We start from the raw sequence: 19905 nt of genomic DNA, 5'->3' as shown, positions 1-19905 counted from the left end.
TGTAATAAAATATAAATTATAAGAACTCATCAATGGGATATCACTTGGCTATATAAAAGAAGGGAATCTACCATTTGTGACAACATAGAAAAACCTGGAGGACATCATACAAAGTGAAATAAACCAGACACAGGTAAGGCAAATATTGCATGATCTCACTTACATGTGAAATCTAAAAAAGTTGAACTCACATAAGCTCAGTAGGATGGTGGTCACGAGGGACTAAAGACTAGGGGCTGTGGGGAGATACTGGTCAAAGTGCACAAACTTTCAGTTATAAGATGAATAAGTTCTGGGGATCTAATGTACAACATAGCAAGTATGGTGAATAGTACTGTATTTCATATTTGAAACTGCTAAGAGAGTAGAACTTAAGTATTCTCACAACACACACACACACACACACACACACATACATGCACACACAAAATGGTAACCATGTGAGGTAATGGAAGGACTATTAGCTTGACTGTAGTAATCATTTTATTATGTATATACATCTCAAAGCATCACATTATGTATCTTAAATATATACAAATTTTGTCAATTATACATCAATAAAAATTGAAAAATGAAATTGAAGGTAAAGTTCATCTGTCACAAATCAAATTACTTTCTTTTTTCAGAGATTACCTTTTTACAAAAATCCTTTGTTGAATATCTGTTGGGGAAAGACATCAAAAAGACGCCAGTTAACCCATGAGCTGGATCCTGGTCTTCAGAGGCTCCTCCCCGCCCCCCCCCCACCTCTGTCCTTGGAATGTGGGTTCTGCTTGTCTTTCCTATCCCTATCCCTATCTATCTGAAACCTACAGGGATAGGGATGCGGTGTTGAAAACACCTACATGGTATATGTGACTAAATACAGTTAAGGCCTTTTTAGAAACTTTTAAGATTTGGCAGGCAGATGCGGGATACATTCATCTTGCTGCTGTCCAAAACAAGCCTCTATGCACGCTTCCTTTATTTAGGAAGGCTGCCATCTACCAACCTGGAGTGGTCTGCCTCTTTCTTCGGTCTTTCCCTGCCCTCCTCATATGTTTCAGGTGACATCTAGGAAGCTCCTGAGAGGGTTGTGAACCAACAACATCTCAAAGACAGGCATCTTTGTTCACCACGGCAGGCCAGGGCTAATACAGCACCTACAATAAAAGTTACTGCTCAATAAACGCCTTTCAACTTAGTTGTGTGGCTTAGGAATGGTTTTCTAATAAAAAAAAGTTTCTTATAAACTGATCTGTTATCAGTTCAATTCAGGATATCAAGGGATCCAATTGCTCTTCCGGGACACTGTGTTGCTTCTTACTTGAGAGTTAGGGAAGCAGAGAGTGGCAGGTTGGTTAGACTAGAGGTGATGGCTGGAGCTGTTGGAGATTTTTTTCCTCGTTGGTGCTTCATTTGTGTCTTTCTCAGTGTCTAGAAAGTGCTCTGGCTCAGATGCTCTTTATTTCTACTCCCTCACATGGTACAGTGGTTTTTACTCTAGAGTCATGGCTTTACCACCTCTACTCAGCATCCCTTTTTCATATGGGACTGAGAAAGTTGGTGATTTGGGTCCCTGTATCCAAGAGAGCTTTGAAGAGTTCAATCTCTCCCTGCCTTTGGAGTTCTTCAGCATATGTAGGGCCTTCCATTCTATTAAGGATAGGGAGACTTTGGCCTCACCTCTAATCCTTGGAGCAGCTGAGTTCAGGGCAAAGAGGAAGCCTGCGATTGGTGGCATGCAAAGAATGTGTCTCCAAACCAGTAAGAAGACATATTACTCTCAAGGTGGAGCAGAATAACACACGTATAGTTTTCAGCTCACTTAAAGCGCTCCATCAGCTTTTTGAACTACTTAACCTGTTTCCTTATCTGGAAAGAAAGTGTAACCAAAACAAAAACAACAGCAAAAACAACAGACTTAGCACACAGGTCTGTGCAACCAGAAGTGCAGCAGAGTTTCTACATTTTGGGTCGCCTTTGGCCAGTGAACGATAAGAGCAAATGCTTAATTCCATTCCTCAAGGCCAGGGGCTCTTTCATAGGAGTGTTCCTCCTTAGTCCCAAGAAAATATTAAGCACCCACACCCTTAGTGGAAGCAAACTGGATAGTCTCTCCTTGTATTCACTTTCCTCCTTTCTTTTTTTTTCTCCCTCTTTTTCTTTTACTCTGTAACCACAAAGCAACTGCCTGCACACAAGTTTTTGGCTCAGATCCTGGTAACATGGAATTTGGGTTGTTATGTCTGACATACAAGTCTGGACTTGCACTTGAACTAAAATTTCAAAGAAATCTGGTAAAGTCCCAAATATCACTAAAATGTCTTACAAATTCTATCTAAAATTGTTTACTTAACTGTTTATTTATGTGGCTGAAATCCCACTAACTAGAGATAAAATTGGATAAACAGCCGTTCTTTAAAATTGAAATAACTCTAGAGGCGCTTAGGTGGCTCAATCAGTTGAGCAGCTGACTTGATTTCGTGTCAGGTTATGATCCCAGAGTCATGGGATAGAGCTCTGCATTGGGCTCCACAGTGAGCACGCAGCCTGCTTAAGATTCTTTTTCTCTTTTGCCTCTCTCCCCCACCCACACACTCTCTAAAAAATAAAAATTAAAAAAAAATCAAGTAACTCTGGGAAAGACATACAATTTATTATTATAATTAATATGAGAGACAGACAGAAGATAGAGACAAAAATAAATTTAGGATGAACCCAGTCTTACTAAAAATTCTAGAGACTGATACATAATCAACAATTTTGAGATGATTAACAAGGGAGGTTGCCTACTATCTTTGGTAAGGCATTTGTTTACCTCCACCTTCTCATTACCAAGAAAGGCAGTGGAAGGTGTTGATTAGATGAGGTGCAGAAAAACAATGTAGCTTCCTCCTCCATTTCCCAACAAAGGTCCTGTCATAATCTCAATCTCTGGGCTAAACACCATGGCTTTCGATCTTTCCTGGCCTTATCTAATCGTTGGTTGTATTTTTGCTTCTTTAGCAAGAGCATCCAATATCTCAGATGTATGTCCCCCTCTGTGGAAAGAGAGTCCTGGTCAGTTCAGTGACTATAAGATAGAAAATGGAAAGTATACCATTAACTTCTGGCATTATCCTGAGAGATTGGGGACATACAAAATCCTACTGAACAAGACAGCCAAATATTTTGCAAAATTTTCACCAGAAAATGAACAAAATATTTTATGGGGATTGCCTGTACATCATGGATGGCAATATCAGACAGGTAAGAGTGTCTCTTTTTCATTACAATGACTATATTACTATGACCTTTGATTTAAGTGTGAATTGATTAGGAAGTAGTACCTTGTACATTTAGCACCATCTTTGTGAAAATTGATTTTTTTCTCTTTCCTTTCTATTCCTTTTCCAGCCATTTGCGTTCTTGCCCAATCTCTATCAAGTATTTATGGAATGTTCCCTACATGCATGGTTTTTGCTAGCCAGAAATGTCCAAAAGAATTGTGTACAATGATGAAATGTTTCTATTTGCACTGTTCTCTATGAGAGCAGCAGCTTTTATATTCTTACATGAAGCTACTAAGCACTTGAAATGGCTAATGCTTCTGAAGAACTGAATTCTTGATTTTGTTTAATTTTAATTAATTTAACTTGAAGAGCTACAAGTGGCTAGTGATTACCACACTCACCGAAGCACAGCATATTAGGCTTAGTTCAGTCAATATCAATAACTATTAATTGATGTGCTACTGGGACCAAGCCTAGTTCTAAGCACTGAAGAGTACATCCAACAACAAAACAGCCAAAGTGATATGCATTAACTACACATGGGTGTATAAAATTAATTTGCATTATCTATAATTCTAAATATGATTAGACTATAGTCATAGAGATTGGAGTGACAAAAGAGAAAAAAACAAAACCTCTGTAGGAAAACCTGAAAATAGCATCTTTACTGAGGAATAAACGTAGATATTTGTTTTGGAACAAAAATATCATAAGCCCCAAGCCATCTTGTTCAATGGGAAGAGACCTTCACTATCAACTTCTAGAAAACACTATTGGAAGAAAGGAATCAGTGAGAAGATGGGTGGCATTATAGAAAAGACAGAGAAAGAGACTGCAACGTCTGATCTGTGATGACAGTCTGAATTGGCATCACATCCAAGTTCGTTGGGAGACTCTCCTGACATCCAGTATAATTCCCATTCTTGGGCTGCCCTTGGCATGGAAAAGAAGAATATATGAACTCCTGAGACATGGTTCTGGAGAAGCAAAAACATAAGATCCTCTGTAAACAATAATCAACTCCCCCAAGGGGTGCACACACTTACTCCTACAAAAATTTTCAGCTCTGGGCCCAGTAATGAACAAACAGTAAAGTAAAATATTGGATAAGGTATTTTCAAAATATCATTTTCATTCATGAATACAATACATGGGATTCTACTGTTTTTTAAGGGCTGATTTATGTATTTAATTGAGTTGAATTCTACGATATGACTAGAGAAAACCAAAACAGAATTACAAATTATGAAATAGCCCATAAAAATATTTCACCCACAGTATGGTAAGTCTCAAAGACATGATAAGGACTGTAAGTACAAGAGTAGGTCAGGAAAGACAGTGACAACCATGGGCTGAGAATATCATGGGAAGAAATTAGGACCAAAGAGCTTAATGGAGGCATTGCGAGAATATAACTGCTGGTATACTAATTACAAAGATGGCATTGATAGCAGGTTTTACTGGAAGAAGACTACCACATAGGCAGAAGAACTGGAATGTGAAAGAGTAGTGGGTGGTTTATTTGAGAAGATGAACCAAGGTTAGTTAAAGAGATGTCTTTAAGTCAGACTGGGGAATTTTAATCGGGCTCTTAAGCAATATGGATTAGTTTAGTAACAAGAGCCTAATGCTTACAAAATACTTGAATACGTTAAATGTTTGCTTCTAGATTGCTTAGCACATGTTTTTTTTTAAATATAGTTTTATTAATATGTAATAAACATAGAATAAACAGCATATGTAAGATGTATTTTTTGGTAAGTTTGGTATAGGTATATAGCTTTGAGCCCATCACCACAGATAATGACCATATGTATCATTCCAAAAATGTTCTTTTCCCTTTTGTATTCTCATCTTCAGGAACTTCTCTTTACCCAGTCTCTCCCAGCCTTCCCCATTCCTCCAACTACTCATCCCCCCACTCCCAAACTTCACCAGTAACCACTGATGTGCTTTCCATCATTACAGATTAGATAGAATTATCTAGAATTTTCATATAGACAGTTGGGTGCTCTTTTTTTGGTCTGGTTTATTTCAATTGTCATGATTATTTTGAAATTCATCTGTCTAGTTTCATATGTCAGCATTCATTCATTTTTATTGGTTAGCTGAAATTTTAATCAGACTAATGTTTGAACTGGGGAGAGAATACTGGAAGTCTGAGGGAGGATAAAGAAGTGACGAAGCAACACTTAAATGAAAAAAAGGGAAGACTGGCACATATACGAGAAATTGACAGTAGATATCATTGCCTTCCCTTGAAGGAGTTACAACATGGTTAAGAAGGAGAGTTAGAAATGATCCAACCATAGAGCAAGAAAGAGTTGAATCGTAAGATGTTAGATAAAAGTGAATGTCGTGAGCTGGAATCATCTGGGAATAGAGTAAGATTTGAAGTGAATCTTGAAAAAAGGGTACAATGTTGATAGGCTTTTAAAATAGTAATCCAGGGACAAAGAACTAGAAAGAGCAAAAGGGCAAGAATTAGTGGAATTAGTTTTGTATACATGAGAAAAATAGAGAAAGAGGAAAATGTTGAGAGTATAGGAGATACATAATGTATGCTACAGAAATAAATCTAGTTGGAAAATGCAGTTTGCTATATTTTCCAAAATTTTGAATTTGAATAGTAATAAATATAACAAATTTTGTTCTGGAAAAAGTGGGTATGATGGAAAACAATGTTTGGTCAAGGTTATGGAGGATGACGTATTTCTTGCCATGGAAAGGCAAGAAAAAAATTTCTTCAGAAGATAAAACATCTGGAAGCAGGCACAGCTTGGCTGTAAAGAAAGAGAAAGTACTGAAGATGTCCATAAGAGTCCTGAAACTCCTCTGGCAAAGAACAGAAGATTCATGATGCAATCTTCCTTGACAATCAAGATTAGGGGTTCAGTCTCAGGTATGCTCTCAGGTATCTCAGTTGGAAGTGACTTGGAATCACCAATAAAGCAGTTTTGTGCAGATTTGGCAAAAATGGAACTGGAGCACAGTTTTGTATATAGAGTAGACAACAAAGAAGTCAGCAACATAAGGAAATCCTCAGATTAGCTTCATGGGCAACCATCCTCAGAGACTGAGTGGTCTTAAAAGGACAGAGAGTCTTGGAAGCAGATTTAAAATAACTCCCAACTGAGACAAAACCTAAGAACCAGGAGAGGTATGTTTCACATACTTGAATATTATTCTAGTTCAAAAGAAGATTAGCAATTTTGGGAAATTTCCATGAATGAGCAGAACCACTCAAACCTTTCCTTTTGCCAACTGAAAATTCATCTGGTCAAGAAGAACTAGAGAAAAGAGAAAGTTAGCAGGAGTAAAGAGAATAAGCCAGTGTGAAAATGGTTGAAACAGGGACAGAGACAGGCATTGAGTCAGAGACAGCTTCAGGGATATGCAAGTATATGCAGAAGGTAAAAAAATATCAAGTGTGAAAAAAAACAGAAAGGCATGTTTTGAAAGTCGGAGGTAAGAGAGGATGACAAAAAGATAAAAATAGAATAATTGCTAATATTTACAGAAACACATATTCTCTGAGCTGAGCACTTTTTTGAAGTTTATTTATTTTGAGGGAGAGCACAGCAAGTCAGGGGCAGAGGGAGAAAGAGAGAGAGGGAATCCCAAGCAGGCTCTGCACTGTCAGTACAGAGCCCGACCCGGGGCTTGAACTCATGACTGTGAGATCACAATCTGAGCCGAAATCTAGAGTCAGACGCTCAACAGACTGAGCCACCCAAATGCCCCTGAGCTGAGCACTTTTTAAGTCCTTCATTTAAAAACCCCAGACTTCTAGGAGGTAATTATTGTTATTCTAATATATACACGAGAAAATTGAGGCTTGCAGAAGTTACCTACCTAGGGTCAAATAGTCGGTAAGCAATGAAAAAGGATTTGGTTTTCAGCAAATGAGTCCAGATCTTGCTTACTATACAGGAATATTCACTCCCTAATATCGAAGATGCAGAGTAGTTAGTAAATGGAAAAAACACAGACTACAGAAGTTAAAAAAAAAAAAAAATAAGGCCTGTGAGAGAAAGTAGATCATTGTACGGATGTTAAGGAAAAGGAAAAAATATGCATGGAAGATAGGAAGCAGAAAGTCATGAAGTGAAGGAAAGACAATGTGATAGGAAAGCTGACACAATTCTTTATTCCTGTAAACATGGTGTGTCTAGTTAGCGTTTGTCTCTACAGCTAGGAAGGGGTCCTGGTAAAACCAACTCTGGATTTTGTCTCTTTTAGGCAGATTAGCCGATCCCACGGAAAGTACAGACTGTGGCCGTAAGTCTGGGGATCATCTGTGCATCTCTGTGGACAGTTGGTGGGCTGGTGAGTTCAGTGTGACCGTCAAACCTCAAATAGATGACCTTTCCATAAAAAATCAGTTCAACTTAAGATCCCAATCAGAGAAGCAAAACCAAACCCAGAATCACTGCTTTTATAAAACGAAACAAAACAAAGTCTGTTTGGCTCAAATGTGGATGTCTTGAAATGGGTTTTGAGATAGATATATTTTTAATTTACTGATTAATTTATTTAATTATAAAAATATCAGGGAGACCAGAAACCTCAAAGTTTGATTGAAACATATAAGGCGGGAGCAAAATTTGTGTTATATTATGAAATAAAACCTTGTTAACAAGGGAAATATCTAGATAAATATTATTGTGTTTTAAAGCTATGTCAGATTTTCAGCTTTAGAATAAAAACTTAGAAAAGTATAGAATTCTGTTACTAATTTTTAAATTTTTCACTTACTGTACCTTGGAATTTAATTAGTATTTTAAATTCCAGTGCAATTATTATCCATGATTTAAAATAATAAATGTATGGGGCACTTGGGTGGCTCAGTCAGTTAAGCGTCCTACTTCAGCTCAGGTCATGATCTCACGGTTTGTGAGTTCGAGCCCCACGTCGAGCTCTGTGCTGACGACTCAGAGACTGGAGCCTGCTTCAGATTCTGTGTCTCCCTCTCTCTCTGCTCCTCCCCCACTCTCTCTTTCTTTGGTGTGTGTGTGTGTGTGTGTGTGTGTGTGTAAAATAAAATAATAAAATAAAATAATAAATGTACAACGCAGGGTTTTTAAGAGAAGCATATTCAAGTTGTATATAACACTAAGGAAAATTTCTTTTTTTTTTATGTTTACTTATTTTTTTTTTTGAGAGAGAGAGAGAGAGAGAGAGAGAATGAGCAGGGGAGGGGCAGAGAAAGAGAGATAATCCAAAGCAGGTTCCCTGCTATCAGCACAGAGTCCTATGTGGGGCCTGAACTCATGAACTGTGAGATCATGACCTGAGCCAAAATCAAGAGTTGGATGCTTAACTCACTGAGTCACCCAGGTGTCCCAACATTAAGGGAAATTTCTGATAATATTCCCAAAGTTCCCAAAATTACTGCTTAAGTTTTACCACATATCTAGATCTGTGGGTTTACTTTTATGAGAGACTTCTTTACTTCAAAAACAACCTCTTTTATATATTAACAATATTAATAAATGTTTGTTTATACAGATCTTAATTATTATCTCTCTGCAATGCCCTTCCTTGCTGCGGTTGATTCTGGTATAATGGGGATACCATCAGACAAAGTCACCTTTCTGCCACCGCCCAAGGATCAGATGAATTTTTGTTACAATGTTTCTAGCTGTCATTCATCCTTTCCAGAAGCAATGAAAAAGTGGAATGAATTTTACCAGGTTTTGTGTGTGTGTTTGTGTGCATGTGTGTGTGTGCTTTAATTAATACTTTCAAGGCTAGCCAGATAATTTTTGAATAGCACTTCATGTAGATTTTTTATGCATTGCACAATGCAGTCCTAAGGAATAAATTTCCTAATGTGAAAATATTATGGTGACAGCAATATCAGTATGAGTGCATTGCTGCGTGACATCATACCTCAATAGCATCCTCACTGCCAATACGGTATCAAGACTGCCCTATCTACCCTTTTCATACTAAAGTTATATACATACAGGTGAACCCAGAGAAATTATGGCTTAACAGTGCATGAAGTGTCCTAGCTCATCATAATTTCAGGACAACTGAGCAATAACTGATATACAAATGCAATTGTGAGATAGGTTGTAGTGAATTTGATCAGCTTATTTCAACTCTCTTGATAACCAAATCACATATGACTTGATTAAAATGAGCATTTGACACTCAGAAGCAAATATTGATGTCCAAAGCAAAGTGTCATGGGTGAAAGAGTAAATGACTAAAGATTGGGGTTCCCTTTAGAGAACTTCTTCATTATATTGCATAAGATTAGCTTTGACACTTTGTGGACAGTTTGTTGCATGGCAAGAAAAAAACAAATGTACAAAATACTAAAGATCTTGTTCCAAACAGTGTAAAATCCTGAACATTTCTGAAACACATGGTTTATTCTTTTCGTATGATTTCAGTATCACTAGTAATTAAAATAACTGATATTGAGATCTTCAGGAAGTGTTAAGCATTAAATCTTTCTTTCATACCTTAACTCTTAGAAAAAAAATGTTCTCCCCTTATTTAGAATGTTGAAAAATTATATTTGTAAATAGAACTGATTTTCAAGAAGAGAGATTGTTATAATTGCCCACATATCAATAACTTGTTTTTTTCCTGGATAGCACGTGAAGTCACATTCTAGTACCTTTGATGGCCTGTTGGAGTACTTATGGGCTGCACATGTCTCATCTTTGGAGATTGCTCGTAAAAACTTTCACAATAGGTAAGAGTGGCTCTAGAGTTATTTTGTTTCAATATGGTAATAATCTTTCCATCTTACACTGTCTTTTTCACTGAAGTCTTTGAAGAGCGGAGTTCAGAAACGGGTAGATTTTTAGGCATTTAAGTGAGTTGAGTCATCAGTATAGGAGGGTTATGCAGGTGAGACAGCTGTCATTTGTCATTAGAGAAATGTTTATGCAGGGAGTCCATTCCTTGTTGACTGACTTTTAGAAATGAAGAGATGTCACTTATTGGATACTTGCAAAACCTGTTCACTGAAGGGAGTGTTTGTTGATGGATTGAAGTCAGTCTAAAAATGGTTTGGTGTCTACTTGTTACTATGTCTACAGATCATTTGTCTTTTTCAAGACCCACAAACATTTCTGGGAGCCCACAAGGATTAATAGAACTGAGAGCATACCCAGGCAAGAACTGAGAGAACCCTAATATCTTGCCTCTGGCTACCTTGAGGCCCTGACCAAATAGGAAGTAAAGCCTTAGCATTGAAGATATACCCCAACACATGCACAGGGCTCCTCAGCAAAGAGTGGAAGATTTATTGGTTCAAGGAACTTAAGGGAACCTTTAACTAATCATTAACTGACCATGATGCTTATGAGCAGGGACCTCAGTGATGACTCACTACAAAGAACACAGAATGAACAACAGAATCTGTCCATGCAAAACAGTAAACAACAATGACAAGAAAACCAAACAACAAAAAACCCTGGTGAGGGTTGGAATCTGATTTTTAGAGTGTCTACTTAATAGTGTGTGAACTGTCCAGTGTTTAAAAAAAAAGAGAGACAGATGTGCAAACAATCAGGAAAAGTATTGCATGCATGCCCCCCTCCCCTTATACAGAGATAATTAGTCAATAGGAATTGTTCCTCTGGGGTCTCAGAGGACAAAATGTACAAATTTCCAGTTATACATAGTTCATGGGGATGTAATAATATACAGCATAGTCATTATAGTTGATACGTTGCTTATTTGAAAGTTGCTAAGGAGTGGATCTTAATAGTTTTCACCACAAGAAAAAAAATTTGTAACTTTGCATGGTAACAAATGTTAACTAGATTTCCTGTGGTGATCATTTCACAATATACACATATATCAAGTCATTACATTGTATACCTGAAAAACAGAAAGAAAAGTTGGCTTTCTAGGATCATCAGAAAAAAAAAAAAATACCAAGCTCCTTAAAAAGCAAAAAAAACAAACAAACAAAAAAACAAACAAACAAAAAAAAACCTGTTACTTCATTTTTAGTGGTTACCTGAAATGAACATTGTGTTAAGAGATGTCTAAATTCAGCAGAAATTTTGCTAATTTTCTTTTATTTTTATCTTTATATTTTAAAATAATGAGACTTGGTCACATATCAGAATTTATGTAAGTAATGTAAATGCTTCACGAAAAGGGAAACACATGTGATTAAAAACACATATGTTCTGAGATGGTAATATTCAAATTAAAAATTTTAATAACATCTTTTCAAGTGTTCAAGTGTAAGAGCTAACATCAACATCAAGATTCTTTATATTCTAAAAAGTTCAAGAATGGCATTTTGAACACGTTATGTTTTGAAAATTGAGTTGGCAAAATTCTGGGTAGACTAACTGTAAATGTATACTTTCCCCCACTTCTCTGTTAGATTAAAATACTATTCTAAACAAGAAGCTGATTTTGAAAGAAGCTGGGCTTTATTTGTGGATTATTTAGCTCCACCACTCTTTCCTACAACCTTAATTAGAACATACGAATTCCAGAAGGAGCTGCCAAAGCGCATGCTTATGAATGAGGATAGAGCCCCCTTCATCCGTGACTTTAGTGGCTTTCAGAACACAGTCCTGTTTGCTCTAAGTGTTCTCCACAAAGTACATAAGTACACAGGTAAGAGACACAGAGACCTTTTTATTTGTAAGTTCTATCCATTGTGTTGATTTCATAGGTAATGAAAGATGATCGAATCATAAATTACTACAACAGACTGTCTAAAGAAGGAAATGTTGACTTTTTAAGACATGTTTCAAAGTTTTAGCAATAATCCTTGTGGGTTTGTGAGTGGCTTCATTTAGTGAGTACATATTACTTAATTTACTTACTTAGTAAGGCCCTTAGCTATTTAACACCTCTTCTCCTCTGGGGCCCTTCAACAAAGCAGATCAATATCACCACATGTTACTTTGGCAAGGAGACAATGGAAATCCCTATTTCTTTCTTGGACAAATTTTGCTATTTAATTTTATTTTGTTTTTAAACAAAAAAGATAATAAACATAATAATGACACTTGCTATAACTAAGAAAACCCTGAAATAAATTGTGTTATATGGACTTTCCCCATCCAATACTATGATTATAGACATCAAGGAAAAAATTTGACCCCCCTCCCAAATTCTGGTTTTGAAAGAGGTATGTTTCTCCAAAATTTCAAAATCTTAGGTTTACTAAGTAGAAAACACAGATGAAATTACATAAATTTGTAAATGTGAAAATTACTATGTCATTCAGTTTCCCAAATACTATTTATCCTTGTTCTACTGAGGGGAAAAAAATGTGTGTGTGTGCATGTGCATGTGTTTAATTCAGATTCCCTAAAGAAGAATTCAGAAATAAGATATGACTCAAAATAAAAATGAATGCATTGTATTTTAAAAGTGAAACTTGTTTATGTATTACCAAGGGTAACATTGCTGTTTTAATAAATAAACCTTCAGATTGTAATGGCAAAACTCAAAGGATTCTATTTCTGTCTCACATGATGATTTAAGATGTTCAATTGGTAAGAGGCTTTCTTCCATGGTAATTAAGAGATCTAGGATCTTTCCAACTTTGGCTCCATCAACATTCACTGCTTCATCACTGTATCCTCCCTATAAAGTAATTCAAAGGAATTAAGTGCTTAAGGGGGCTCCTCTTTGAAAAGCCTACTAGAAGTGACAAACTTAACTACATCTCACATACCTTTGGTAAGAATAGTCATACAGCTCAACTAGATGAGGGGTAGGAGGGACTTGGGAAAATTAACTCTTGTCTGAACCCCACTGTTAGGAGAATCATAAAATGTATTGATTACCACACTGTCAGATATGGAAAGTACAATCTAGTCTTAGATGATATAAACAAACTCTACTGGCCTAGTATACAGAGGGACTGAATAGATAGAATTGATTACATTTAAAGATTGTATACAACAGATTTTTAGATTTTTGTAAGTTCCAGTTGTATTAAAATTAGCTTGGATTTGTTAAGGAATTTTGAATTTACTCTATAGGCTACAATAAAAAGAAAAAAAAAGACAAATTGGAATGTAGTTAAACTAGTTATCATGTTTCCTGTATACTAATTGCATGCATCCACTCACACTCAGAATTCAAAAATTGTGCTTAAAGCCTTGGCAGATATTTTTAACTAATATGAGTTATAGAAAAAAATAGGATACCATTACTAAATACTTTTCTCCATTTCTTAATAATACTTCATTTTTATGGCTATAATTTCTTTTATACTTATTTTAAAAATATATTCAATATATGCCTCTTATTAAAAATTAAAACACTACAGAAAGTTATTAAATACACATAAAACTTACCTTCTATCCATCCTCTTTCCTTAATTCCTTACCTTAATTCCTTGTCTGATATATATTTTTTAACTTTTGGTCCTATTCCTACAAAACATATTTGTATGAACTAATGACTATAAATAAATAAATAAATAAATAAATAAATAAATAAAATTAATGGATGGAACTGGACAGTGTTATGCTAAGTGAAATAAGTCATACAGAGAAAGACAGATACCATACATTTTCACTCTTATGTGAATCCTGAGAAATTTAACAGAAGATCATGGGGGGAGGGGAAGGAGAAAAAAAAAAGGTTAGAGAAGGAGGGAGCCAAAACATAAGAGACTCTTAAAAACTGAGGACAAACTGAGGGTTGATGAGGGGTGGGGGAGGGTGGGTGATGGGTACTGAGGAGGGCACCTGTTGGGATGAGCACTGGGTGTTGTATGGAAACCAATTTGACAATAAATTTCATATATTGAAAAAATAAATAAATTCCAGTTAGTTAACATACAGTGTTGTATTAGTGTCATGTGTAAAATGTAGTGATTCAATACCTCCATGCAACACCTGGTGCTCATTATGACAGGTGCACTCCTTAGTCCTCATCACCTATTTCACCCATTCCCCCACCCACCTCCCCTTTGGTAACCATCAGTTTGTTCTCTATCGGTAAGAGTCTGTTTCTTCATAAGAGACTCCTGAAAACTGAGAATGAACTGAGGATTGATGGGGGGTGGGAGGGAGGGGAGGGTGGGTGATGGGTATTGAGGAGGGTACCTGTTGGGATGAGCACTGGGTGTCGTATGGAAACCAATTTGACAATAAATTTCATATATTGAAAAAAAAATAAAAAATAAGGTTGATTAAATTGATTTTTTCGGAAAAAAAAGAAACCAATTTGACAATAAATTTCATATTTAAAAAATAAATAAATAAAAATAAAATATAAATAAATAAATAAATAAGTCAATAATTTGACTAAAAACTGTGCTGTTTGCTTAAAAGAGGTTATATGTATGGCACAGTTCTGTCCTATTAATTTCTCACTAGCCATATACACTTGAGAAATTAGCAAGTCAGCAAATATTGACACATTATTCTGTAAGTAATATATAACTTTTCATTGAATGGATTTATATTCCTTTTAGTTTTAGGTAATGTAAAAGCAGCATTGAGTGTGTACTATTATTAGCTTAATTTGTTGGGATAGTGACAGATTAAATTACTAGAAATGAATTCATGGATCAGGTATTGCCAAGTGGCAATTAAAAAGTATAATATAGATTGCATTCTTGTCAAAACAAAAACAGAAACAACACAAATTGTTTTTTAGAGTTCATGTTTCTGCATAGGCGCTGAAAATGAATGTTAGCAAACTTACTAATTTTCAAGAATCTGATTTTTTATGGATTTTCATTTCTTTAATCGCTGCTGTATCCATTGTTCTCTTTAGTTACTTATGTATCTTAGATGTTTGAATATGAGGGCATAACAAAATTTTAAAATGCAAAATATCGTTTTATTAAAAAATGCATATGAAAACATGCTAATTTCATACTAATTGAATTTTGTTTTAGATAATTTCAACATTTGGGGTTAAAATTAAATTTTACCTAAAACTCCTAAATATCTTTACTATTTTCTAGGTACATTATCTTTTGTTTTATGGAAAACTTTAATGAAGTCAACAGTTGCAAGGAAACTGTTTCTAGAGATTTTGGAATTCATCCTTCATTCTTTCAACTAAATGCTTCTGGAAATGTGTATAAAATAAAAATCCAAGATGATAATTTCTCGAGGAACAGTATTCTCAAGATTAGTCCTTGCATGTTTGCATAATTTTGTCATTGTCTATATCTTAAAGTTTGAGTTAATATATTGCCATTAATATGCTTAATTAAAATTAGTATCAATAATGAAAATGTTTACTTTTTAATGTAGATTCAGTTGAATAACTGACAAATGCTGATAAATTAATAAAGTTCATAAAACCTGATTGGAATTTTGGATTTTATTCAATCCAAATTAATTTTATGAAATTTGGAGGAATATATTTTTATGATCAATAGTCAAGAGGCAGAAGATTTACAATAAAATTTGGATGATGACTATGGATTTCTAAAACATTTAAAAATGAGCTGTTAGTTTAGGATGTATCATTTGATCCATCGTGTCTTTGGAGTTCTCTGAAAGTTAGAAAAATTATGTTCTGAACATTTCTTTCTTTCTTTCTTTCTTTCTTTCTTTCTTTCTTTCTTTTTAGCTCATACTTATTATGGAGGACATCAGGGTCACAGGGGGCAAAATTTCTTTCCTTTAAGAAGAGACAATGTGCACTGACAGGAAGGCAGTCCTCCCTCCTGCTTGCCCCCTTGGTGACTTTCCTTCCATAACTTGTATGAAGTTTGATGACAGGTTTAACAGAGGCTTGCAACCACAGTATTCCAAACTATTTGGGAAAAAAAATGAATAAATTGAGTCAAAAGGTAGTATGGTAAAATAACACAGGCACTGATATCAGAAAGATCTGAGTTTACATGTAAGCTCTGCCATTTTCTAACCAATGTCAGCTGGTCAATCGTAAACAATTTATCAAATTCCCCTGTACCTCAATATACTTACTGAAAAAATGAAAATGATGGGGAAAAATGGAAATAATTGAAGAGTACACAGATTATAAAAATTGGCTGGTTTAATAAACAAAAGGCAATGAGTATCCAGTATAATACCTATAACCCAGTAACTATGGTATAGAATACAGATTTGATAAACAAATTACCAATAAGATAACTTGCATCAAAACTCCAGAAAGCCCAAACCATGAAACATACTCATACTGAATTACAGCAACTCTACCATTCCTACAAATCATATTCATTTGCTAATAACTTTTAAGCATTTTTTGTGGTATTGTTTTGAGAGAGAGAGACAGAGCATGTGAGCAGGGGAGGAGCAGAGAGAGAGGGAGAGAGAGAATCTCAAGCAGGCTCCCCACTCCCAGCTCAGAGTCCGACTCGGGGCTCAAACCCACAAACCATGAGATCATGACCTGAGTTGAAGTCAAGAGCTGGACGCTCAACTGACTGAGCCACCCGGGCACCCCTTAACCATTTTTATTTAGTTCCCTTTTGCTACTGTAACAAACTACGACAGACTTGGAGGCTTTAAAATAACAAATATGTTATATTACAGTTCTGGAGATGACATGTCAAAAATGGATTTCACTATAGAAAAATCAACGTGTTGATAGAGAATAGTTTCTTCTGGAGGCTCCAGGAGAGAATTAGTTCTCTTGTCTTTTGCAGCCTCTAGAAGCTGCCCTCATTCTTCCGCTCATGGACTCTTCCTTCATCTTCAAAGCTGGTAGTGCAGTATCTTCAAAAATCTCTTTGATTCTGAACTTTCTGCCTCCTTGTTTTAATTTATAAGGACCATGATGATTTTAATCAGCTCTCCCAAATTATCCAGAATAACCCCCCATCTCAAGACACTAATTTAATAACATCTGCAAAATCCCTTCTGCCATCTAAATAAACATATTCATGTGTCCAGGGATTCACATGTGGACATCTTTTGGGGCCATTATGTCTGATAACACATTATTCATGATATTATCACTGTACTGTATGCATTCAATAACATATATATAACAAAATGACCCATTAATAGTTACAGAGCAATAAACACAATAAATTTCTGAGTATATCATTACAAAATAATATACGTGTTTTCTACTGATGGCTATAATACAGCAGGAATTAATCTATTCTGTCAGAAATGGTGGCTGCCAGTATCTTAATTAGTAATAGTATTACTAATTAAAAAATTAGAGTAATTTAATTTCATGAAGTGAAATTTCTAAAACAAATTACATGAAAAAGGAAAAAGATTTACTTGAAGAGTACATGAATACTGCATGGAAACAGTGAGATGCAAGAACAAATGGTTTTCATTGGCTATTAGAACAAGAGCCAAAAAGTCATCAGAAACCCAATAAAGTAGTCTTACATATCTAGCTTTATGAACACTCATTTCCTTTTCTCTCCATGCATTATATTTCTTCTTCTCTTGCTATACACAGACTGCTTCCCTTTCTCCCTCTGTACATGACTTATCATTTCTGCCTAAAGCTCTAGAGTCTACATCAGTTTACAAGTTATGGCTGTGAGCCCATCTTCTTGTCAACTTACAAATTCCCTGGAGATAGATTTTGTTTGGTGGAATGTACTCTCTGTATTGGTTTCCCTGTTAGTTATGCACAGTGGCTCCAATGAGCTGTGAACAAAGACTAATACAGTCACAGAGTAAAAATAACCGGCAATAATAGTCCATTTATGCAGAGAGTGAGTGGGCGGTTTTTGCAAAGGAACATACACACTCAACAATTATGTACAAACTCTGCACAGATGCTCACCTACACCTGAGATTCAGATCAAATCATGAAAAACTTACAGGAAATATATAGATATATACAGGATATATTTAGAAGATATACCTATACTGGGGCACCTGGGTGGCTCAGTGGGTTAAGCATCCCACTTTGGCTCAGGTCATGATCTCACAGTTCATAGGTTGAAGCCCCACATCAGGCTCTGTGCTGACAGCTCAGAGCCGGCAACCTGCTTCAGATTCTGTGTCTCCTTCTCTCTCTGCCCCTCCCCCACTTGCTCTCTCTCTCTCTCTCTCTCTCAAAAATAAATAAGCATCTAAAAAAAAGAAAATTTAGGAGATATATCTATATGTATATATCTTCTTTAAAAATGTATGAAAGATGAACAAAAATGCATATTTTTTATGTTCTCTTATTTGCACTATTGCTGTAAGAAAATCAAACTTTTAAGTAGAAAATTTTAGAGACTAGAGTTTTTGCCATGTTAATTTCGTCATTATTTTTATCTTATGGTTATACCTTATGTAATTGGGTCTTGATTTTTCTTTTTTTCTCTTTTTATAATTTTTAAATTTTATTTTTAAGTAGGCTCCACACCCAACGTGGGGCTTGAACTCATGGTCCTGAAATCATGAGTCACATGTTCAACTGGCTGAGCCAGCCAGGAGCTCCCCTGGGTCTTGATTTTTCTATCCAAACAACTACTGTCTTTAACTTTTGAGATTAGGCCATTGATTACTGTACATCAGTTAGTTAATTTTAAGTGTTTAGATTATCCACAGCTAAAAAGTATGTCCCTTTGTTATCATATCTGTCTCTTTTTGCTTTTTTTTTTGGCAGTGAGCATCTTTTATGATTTCATTTTATCTCTAGTATTTGCTTGTTATTATTCATGCCACTTTAGAAATACAATTTTTAAAAATAAAAATTGGTTGTGTTTGGGATGATGGCACACAACTGTAATTAGTCTGTCATCAGAAATTGTGTTACTTCAGTGTAGTGCTAGAATATTCTCATTTTGTCCTTTTCTTTGAGCTGTCATAAATTTTACTTATACATATGGGATGAACAGACTGCCATAATTTTTTTTCAAATGTCGATTGTCTTTTAGAGAAACTACTAATCAGTACATACATTTTATATTTTTTATCATATCAAGCAGCTTTTTTTTTTTTTTAAGTTTCTCTCTCGTATTAAATTCCTTCAGTCTGAAGAACTTCTTTCAACCTCTTCAAACGATGGATTCCATTTTGGTGGTAGTGGCGATAATGGAAATGGAGCAGTAGTCATGTTAACTTTCATTTGTTTCACTGAACATGTCTTTATTTCTCAGTCCATTTTTTTTGGTGCATAGATTTCACGTTAAGAGTCTAGTGACTTGTGTAGTTTCTGAAAGGATGTCTGTTGGAATCCTTACATTTATTCTTCTGTATGTGATTTGCCTCTTTTTCCCTGGCATCCTTTAATATATTCTATCTTTGGGTTCCTTTGGTGCAAGTAAGATGCGTGCAGGCGTGTTCTGGGGATGTATTAATTCTGCTCAGTGTTCTCCAAGATTTTTTTTAGCTCTAGGGGAACATCTTGATATCTTTCATTACTTTTGAAAAAATGTCCACCAATATCTCTTCAAATATCACCATACCATTTTCTCTCCTTCCTCCTTCTGAGATTCCAAGTATACCGATGTTAGATAGTTTTATCACAAAACTCCTTTATTCTCTGCTCTGGTTTTCTTCTCTTTTTCTCTTCAGTTTCATTTTGATTGATCTCTGTTGACTCATCTTTGAGTTTACTAATTTTTCCTTGGCTATATGGATTCTGCTGATGAGCCCTTTAAGGGAATTTTCACCCTTATTACCATGTAATTTTAAAAATTTTCTAATATTTCCCTTTGTATAGTTGTATTCTCTCTGCTGAAATTGCCTATTTGTTCAAGCAACTGTCTATCTTTTCCCTAAAACATTTAATATCT

At 35.4% G+C, this 19905-nt stretch overlaps 1 protein-coding gene across 1 annotated transcript; it reads left to right on the top strand.

Annotated features, from left to right (window-relative positions):
- Window positions 1-2900: 2900 nt before the first annotated feature.
- On the top strand, window positions 2901-15539 carry LOC122489968 (protein LEG1 homolog). Its single transcript, XM_043592287.1, has 6 exons — window positions 2901-3231; window positions 7497-7583; window positions 8766-8950; window positions 9869-9969; window positions 11626-11864; window positions 15190-15539. Exons 1-6 carry the CDS (start codon window positions 2931-2933, stop codon window positions 15288-15290), a joined length of 1014 nt encoding a protein of 337 aa, XP_043448222.1. The 5' UTR covers window positions 2901-2930; the 3' UTR covers window positions 15291-15539.
- Window positions 15540-19905: the final 4366 nt, after the last annotated feature.

Source organism: Prionailurus bengalensis, chromosome B2, assembly GCF_016509475.1.
Source record: "Prionailurus bengalensis isolate Pbe53 chromosome B2, Fcat_Pben_1.1_paternal_pri, whole genome shotgun sequence".
Classification (NCBI taxonomy): domain Eukaryota; kingdom Metazoa; phylum Chordata; class Mammalia; order Carnivora; family Felidae; genus Prionailurus; species Prionailurus bengalensis.
This window is presented reverse-complemented; position numbering and strand designations above follow the sequence as displayed.

Excerpts from the sequence above, each read along its gene's own strand:
- LOC122489968 (XM_043592287.1), top strand. The coding sequence starts at position 2,931 with ATGGCTTTCGATCTTTCCTGGCCTTATCTAATCGTTGGTTGTATTTTT. Across the intron at positions 3,232-7,496 it reads TGGATGGCAATATCAGACAG|GCAGATTAGCCGATCCCACG; the intron begins GTAAGAGTGTCT and ends TGTCTCTTTTAG. Across the intron at positions 9,970-11,625 it reads CGTAAAAACTTTCACAATAG|ATTAAAATACTATTCTAAAC; the intron begins GTAAGAGTGGCT and ends CTTCTCTGTTAG.